This window comes from Trachymyrmex cornetzi, unplaced genomic scaffold (assembly GCF_001594075.2).
Source record: "Trachymyrmex cornetzi isolate Tcor2-1 unplaced genomic scaffold, Tcor1.1 scaffold363, whole genome shotgun sequence".
Taxonomy (NCBI): Eukaryota; Metazoa; Arthropoda; class Insecta; order Hymenoptera; family Formicidae; genus Trachymyrmex; species Trachymyrmex cornetzi.
The window spans coordinates 381,186-388,518 of NW_017298354.1; the positions used below are offsets into that span (position 1 = coordinate 381,186).

Sequence of the window (7,333 nt, forward strand, 5' to 3'; positions counted from 1 at the left end):
TATTTAGATCCAATGAGGAACTACGGGTAAGACCAATCATATTGAAGAATTTTACAACAGTTGCAAAGCTGCTTTCTCTGCTGAACGCAGCCAATGGCTGCAAGAAAAGAGAGAGTCAGCATGAAAAGGTACCTTTAAAGTACATTTTTACGAGCAATTTTGATCATGTGATCATTTTTATCACTGAAACAGCCGGTTTGAATGATTCATGAAAATGTACCGTTGTGTCATAGATCAGACCTAGTAATGGCTCCTGCACACTGGACGTGGAAACGCTTGCCGCACAGCAAAATGAGACGCGATAACCAATGAACGCATTAGGAGCTGTAAGCTTATTGGCTACCGCATCACATTTTGCCGCGCGGCAAGCGTTTCCGCGTCCAGTGTACAGAAGCCATCAGAGTGATCAGACCCGTCGGTTCAGTCTAGCAATCAATTGGGTTCGTTCTGTCGTCTGTTGTAGGTTATCAATTATTAGAGTCAAGCATGAGGATGCAATGACTCTTTATTTGCATCATTGCACACGTAATTTTTTCCTGTCTGCGATTACCGGTGTCACTGACGAGGGTTCCTGACACGGTAAGAAAGAAGACCGAACGAATGAGGTCCAACGTGTGCTCGTTTGCACGTCACGTCATAAAGCGTAATTATCGCACGTTGCTATTCTTTCCCGTTGGCCGAAGCCTCCGGTACAATCTATCGGCGCCCTGCAAGCAATTCTCGTGGATTTACACCAACCAGATCATGCCACGTTCCGTCGAACATATGCTTGGCATGCAACGGATGAGACAGAAGATAAAAGAGAAGTCAGCGAAATATATTGGAAATACAAAGGTGTCGTTGCAGGTCAGTCGAACAAGAATGTTTCGAAAATGATGATTTAATGATGAATATTTAATATATTATGAATATTTTTTTTATACCACTTGTAGATTCTGGGTACTGGAGCTTATGGCACATCACGATGTGTCTATTTGACAGCAGGTCACACCAGGTACATTTTCAACTGCGGCGAAGGAACACAGAGATTGGCATACGAACATAAGTACAAGCTAATCAAATTGGAGCACGTATTTATAACATCAGCAACTTGGAATAACTTGGGCGGCATGCCGGGAATGCTTCTGACGATACAGGATGCTGGAGTGCCAAAGATCAATATACATTGTCCCAAAGGAACAATGGAGATATTTAATACAATCAAGAAGACCGTGCTGCTGCAGGCTCTGAAGATTAATGAGGCCAAATGTAATGAGTCGGAGCCATATATTGATTCAGTGATGTCTGTTTCGTATGTTTCCATTATAAATCCAAATGCGCAAGAGACAGAGTCTATTGATGTAGAAAAAGATGTAATCGATATTAATTATTATGATTATAAGACCAACACAAATAGCAAGCGAGTACCTGATAGAATAGAGAAAAAGTCTAAAGTCCAGAAGATCGATCAGAAGTCTGACAATAGAATATCGTCTGTAATGTCTTACATTTGCAAATTGCACCCTCGAGCGGGTACATTATCCTTAGAGAAGTGTTTAGAAAAGGGAGTGAAACCTGGGCCTCTACTCGGTCAGCTCAAAACTGGTGCAGATATTACTCTTCCTGACGGCACAGTTGTTTTGAGCAAGGATGTTTGCTCGCCAGCAACGCCAGGCCCTACTTTTATAAGTATGTTAAGGATTTTATTTAAAGTTTCTATTTATCACTAATGTCACAGATTCTGATATCAAAAGCAAGAAAACAGATTCTTACAAGTTATATTTGAATAGAAATATTTTTCAATAAAACATTTGTCTTTGATAGATTTATAAAATATAATTTTTTTTGGGGGGGAGAAATTAAATCATTTATTTCTACACATGTTATTAATTTGATAATTTGTTATAACTGTAAACATAGCTTATTTCATTTCTAATTACACATAATTTATTTTCAGATATATGGTTATTTATTAATTAACAAAACAAAAAGAAAAGGAGGATTAAAAAAAGTGTCTGTTTTCACCCCTAAGATACATCTGAATAGATCTTTAAAAAATCATTATTTGAGTCCTCAGAGAACAAGTTTAGTATGATCAGATTCTGATGAAAATGCACATGAAATGTAAATTCGCTCACTTTATCAATGTCATGTACGCACGCACGTACGAACGCACGCACGCATGCATGGCAGAGAGAGTTCGGAATCGCTAAATATTACAGGAATAATAAATCGTGAAGTCTTATTTTCTATCAAGGGATGCTAAGCGGACTGTATCTCTACATGGTGCATCCTGATGTATCTCGACATAGTGCTAAAGTAGTTCGCAAACTTTATATGCAGAATATACTTACGTTTCTGGTTAAAATCATTTTTCGTTTATTAACCATATATGTAAATATAACGTCATTTTTTACTATGTTTAAGCAATTCTAGTAATGTTCCCATTACTTCTCAGACAAATGATTGTTATCTCTTATTCTCTGAGGACCCAAATAATGATTTTTCAGGATTTATTCAGGTGTATCTTGGAGGCAAAAATCGACATTTTTTTAATGCTTTCATTTATATTTACAAGTCGGTTCTAGTGATTGTTGTTTTATTGAAATACTTTCATATTAATATGGTTTGTAAGAACTTTTATTGTTTATTTTTTTCCACTTCTAACATCACAATCTGAAATAGTAGTGGAGAGAGAACAGGAGAAGTTTTCATTTTAATATCTTTTACTTGTTTTATTTTAAATTTTACTTGTGTATAGTTGTAGAGTGTCCATCAGAAGATTACTTAGAGAATTTTGTAAATCATCCTGCCTTTGTGCGGCATCAAACGGGAACGACGAACAAAGATGATATACCATACTGCGTCATTCATTTTACTCCGCAAGATGTGATGGATAATTCTCGCTATGTGAACTGGATGAGCAAATTTGGTCTTAATACGCGTCATATAGTCGTAAATGAAGAGAATCAATGCATGGGCACCGAAGCGATGCACAGACATCAGCACAAACTCCATATGCTGCACTCTGAGATATTTCCTTTCTTAAGTGAGGAAAGCTTCCAAGAGAAAACAAGGGTAAGATACATTGTTATGCACTCATTATTTAATCTTAGAAATACCTATTAATAATTAAATATAATAATTAAAAAATAATTAAATATAATTTTTTTTTTTAGGAAGATCTACCCATTATACATCGTCCCAAAACACATCACACTGTTCATCTACAACCGAAATTAAGATTCGATACGAAGAATGAGGTATCGCTGCACCCAGAGGAATATGTAAACGAAGTTTTCGAAATTGACGGCATTTTAGATGCGTTGGCGGAACTCCAAACAGAGATCAACGCTCGAACGAAGACGTTACATATTGGCAATGAGTACCCGAAGATTGTCATGTTGGGCACTGGATCTAGCATACCAAGTAAAGTCAGAAACACGAGCGGCATACTTCTACGAGTGGATAAAGACCACAGTATGTTACTAGATTGCGGAGAGGGAACATTCGGCCAGATAGTGAAAATCTATGGAAGGTCTGAGGCACATAATATTTTAAAAACGATAAAAGTAAGACGATCGTTTATTTCTATAAATATTTCTTTTTTCTATTTTTTGTAAATTCCGTAATGGCAACTTATAATATTTGAATTGTATTTTAGGGAGTGTACATATCGCACATGCACGCGGATCATCACATAGGATTGATTGGTTTGCTGAAGGCGAGAAGGAAGGTCACGGAAGATCCTTTGTATCTGTTAGCACCTGGGCATATCAATGTGTGGTTGCATATGTATCATACACGTTTTGAGCCTATTTTACATCGAATGACATTGATAAAAAACAACGAGTTCTGTATGGACTCGCATAATCCAGAGTTGTATAAATACAGAAACATATACAATACATTGAACGTGCAAGCCGTGAGGACAGTATACGTCGAGCATTGTCCTTATTCTTATGGCGTTTCCGTGACACTCCATAATGGGAAGAAAATAGTATATAGGTAAGTGTAGTAATTTTATAAACCTTTCTTTAAAGTCCCAAGTCAATTGTTCACTCAACTGTAGAAACAGTCTTTGAATTATTTTATAATTTAGTTCGAAATATTTTATTCTTTTTTTACGCTACATGAATTATGTATGTGATATTGTATATTTAGTGGCGACACTATGCCCTGTGCGCGTCTCGTGGAACTTGGTCAAAATTGCGATCTACTCATCCATGAAGCGACAATGGAGGACGATCTGATAGAGGACGCGAGACTGAAGTTTCATTCGACAGTCTCGCAGGCTATACAGGCAGGTGAAAAGATGAAATCAAAGTTTACACTATTGACGCACTTTAGTCAACGCTATTCTGTAATACCTCATTTGCCGGATAACAAAAATGGTCCTAAACTAGATAACGTCGGCATTGCATACGACAATATGCATATTAGCTTGTCGCAATTACCGCTCTTGCCTTTGATGTACCCAACATTGAAAATAATGTTCAATAAGTATTATCTAGAAATAGAGGATCGAGCTGCTCGAAGACAACGAATAGCAGCTTAATAAATATTTTATAATAATATAAATTGTATTACAGCTTTCGTCTTACCGACACCTGTCATAGTTCTCCATTGTTGACTTGAAAAGTAAACATTTTTAACAGACTTTAATGAATGTTGCATAGCAATGAATTTAACTAGTGGCTAAAAGTTTGCTTCTTTAATTTTAACATGTAAAATTATCACTCAAACTGATTTGTAAACAAAGATGGCTTACGTATCTTACGATTTTTATATAAATCAATTGAAAGTTGAAGAATCAAAGAATCCTACTAAAATAGAAAACAACAAACTTGTATATAATCCTGTATATATATGTAAATCAGTTTGCGAAAGGAACTACATTTGTGGTTGAAATAATTCGGTAATAAAGTCTTGACCAATAAAAAATTATCTTATTGTATCTTCTAATTTATTACATCAATTGTTCTTAATGCGTTTCTATCATGAAAAGGTAGTAAAAAGAGATGATTGAGAGAGACTTACACAACTATATTTAAGAGAATAATACGTGTATCGTCGTCTGTAAATCGACCCATACATCTGAGCAACATTTTTGTCCAAAAAAGTAAAATATTCAACGAATATATTTTCGTCCGCTTTTCGCATCGTACACACGTTTTGTTCTCGTTTAAAATTAAGCGACGCGAGGCACACATATAGTACCATGCTATAATTACGATAATTAACGTAATAATATTGAAGAGGCAAACATATTTACAAGAGACTTACGTATCTTAATGTCTCTTTTTCTCTCTCTCACACACGCACACACCTCTCCATTTTTTCCCAAAATATTTTTTCTCGAACTGAAGAATTCTTAATTTTCCACGTATTATATTCCTAAATCATATTACGATTCTGTCGATCTTTTATTTATCGTTATGAAAAGAACGAGGAGACTGAAATGAAACCTATCTTATTGCTAAAACACACGTGACATCCGTTAAAATATCGTTCCCAATAAACGTAACAAAAAAGAAAAAAGCGAACAGATTTTCACAAATCTGTGTGCTGCGAATCTTTCCAACACCAAGCCTTAATTCAAGGCATATTTCATTTGCTTAACATACGCAATAAGCTAATACGGTGTAAAGCAGAGTAATACTGTACTATTAGTACAGCAAAACTGAGTGTGCATCTCGTTAAACGAGCTTTTCGTATAACTTATATGATCGTAACAGATATGTCTTAATAACGAAATCTGCAAGTTGATACCGACCTAGGAGGCAGCAATCGAATATTGGTCGAATTGGATCTGTGTCTCTCCTTTCAAGCGTGATTCTTAATTATTATATATATATATATACATATATATGTATATATACGAGATGAATAAAAAGTACCGAAACCCTTGAATATCTCAAAATATATAAGTTTTATAAATTAATATTTTAGATAAAAATTGTAGGATTTAAACAGTATTTACTGACCTTATCAGATTGACCTTGATTGTCAATGTCAGATCGGGGTCATATCGATTTTTTTTAAATGGCAATCTCTATTTTTCATTGCATATTCTTGTAGCTTATCTCGAGAGTTCTTTAAAATATTATAAGAAAATATTTTTCTATTAAATATTTTTTGAGTTATAAGGCTTGAAACTTACAATTATGCCAGAATTATCTAAGGTTCAACTGATGGTTAAAATGTCTTTTAAATGTTGTTCAGTCATGATCTGGACATCATATGTTAAGATCAAAATCTTTAGAGGTTGCTTCTTTTAATTTCATTTGTACACTAAAAATGAAAACAAAAAGAATAATCTCCAAAGTTCTTGATCTTGACAAATGTTATCAAAATCATGATCTCGAACAACATTTAAGAGGTTCTAACCATTAATTGGACACCTTAGATAATATTATAATGCCGTCGGTATACTGTAACTTTCAAGTCTTATGACTCAAAAAGTACTTAATGAAAAAAAAATTGTTGTAGTGCTGTGAAAAGCTCTCGAGATAAGCTACAAGAATATGCAATGAAAAATGAGGGTTTCCATTAAAAAAAATTTATGTAATCTTGATCTGACCTTGACAACGACACCCAAGATCAAACTGATAAGACCAGTAAATAGATCTTTTTAAACCCTACAACTTTTGTTTGAAACATTTTTCATAAAACTTATATTTTTTAGATATAGGTTTTATAAAAAAGGAATTCCGATACTTTTTATACACTTGTATATATATGTATATATATTATGTATATATATATATATTATGTATATGTATGTATACATGTGTATATACAGGATGTTTAGCGTAACGGTCCATACGATTTTTTTTACATACAGTTACAGAAAAAGATTGAAAGGTAAATATTTATGTTTCATACGGACATATGCGAAAAAAAAAATTTTTTTTAATGTTTTTAATAAAATAAATCAAAGTCATCTTGAATTTTTTAAATAGCACCATACAAAATTTCATAATATTGTAGGGGTTTTCAAGACGAGTTCAATGCACTATTGAGAATGTCACCTTTATTGATGTGTTTTATTGATTTTATATACATAAACACATAATATGTATCATATATATCCATTAATAAAAAAAGACTATGTAAATAAATTTTATTAATTTATAACAGATTTTATTGATATTTAATCCATGGACGGTTGCTCAGTCCATAATGCACGAATAGTTCAAAATTATTTTCAGAATATCTTTGAAAAGTGTTATAAGTACATGGATCAGTTCGATGGCCGGCACATTCTTCGGATTTATCTCCGATGGATTTTTTCTTGTAGGAACATTTGAAATTTTTGTATATCAAACATCAATAAATAATATTCAATCTT

General features: G+C 33.8%; 1 protein-coding gene across 2 annotated transcripts; it reads left to right on the forward strand.

The window, feature by feature from the left end:
• The first annotated feature begins 399 nt into the window (after window positions 1–399).
• Window positions 400–5,862, forward strand: RNaseZ (ribonuclease Z). Of its 2 annotated transcripts, none has more exons than XM_018511233.1 (6): window positions 400–846; window positions 933–1,668; window positions 2,741–3,060; window positions 3,159–3,551; window positions 3,644–3,987; window positions 4,144–5,862. In XM_018511233.1, exons 1-6 carry the CDS (start codon window positions 601–603, stop codon window positions 4,535–4,537), a joined length of 2,433 nt encoding a protein of 810 aa, XP_018366735.1. In that variant the 5' UTR covers window positions 400–600; the 3' UTR covers window positions 4,538–5,862. The 2 variants fall into 2 exon arrangements, with proteins under 2 accessions (XP_018366735.1, XP_018366736.1); XM_018511234.1 differs by having other exon boundaries at window positions 2,741–3,057.
• The last annotated feature ends 1,471 nt before the right edge of the window (window positions 5,863–7,333 follow it).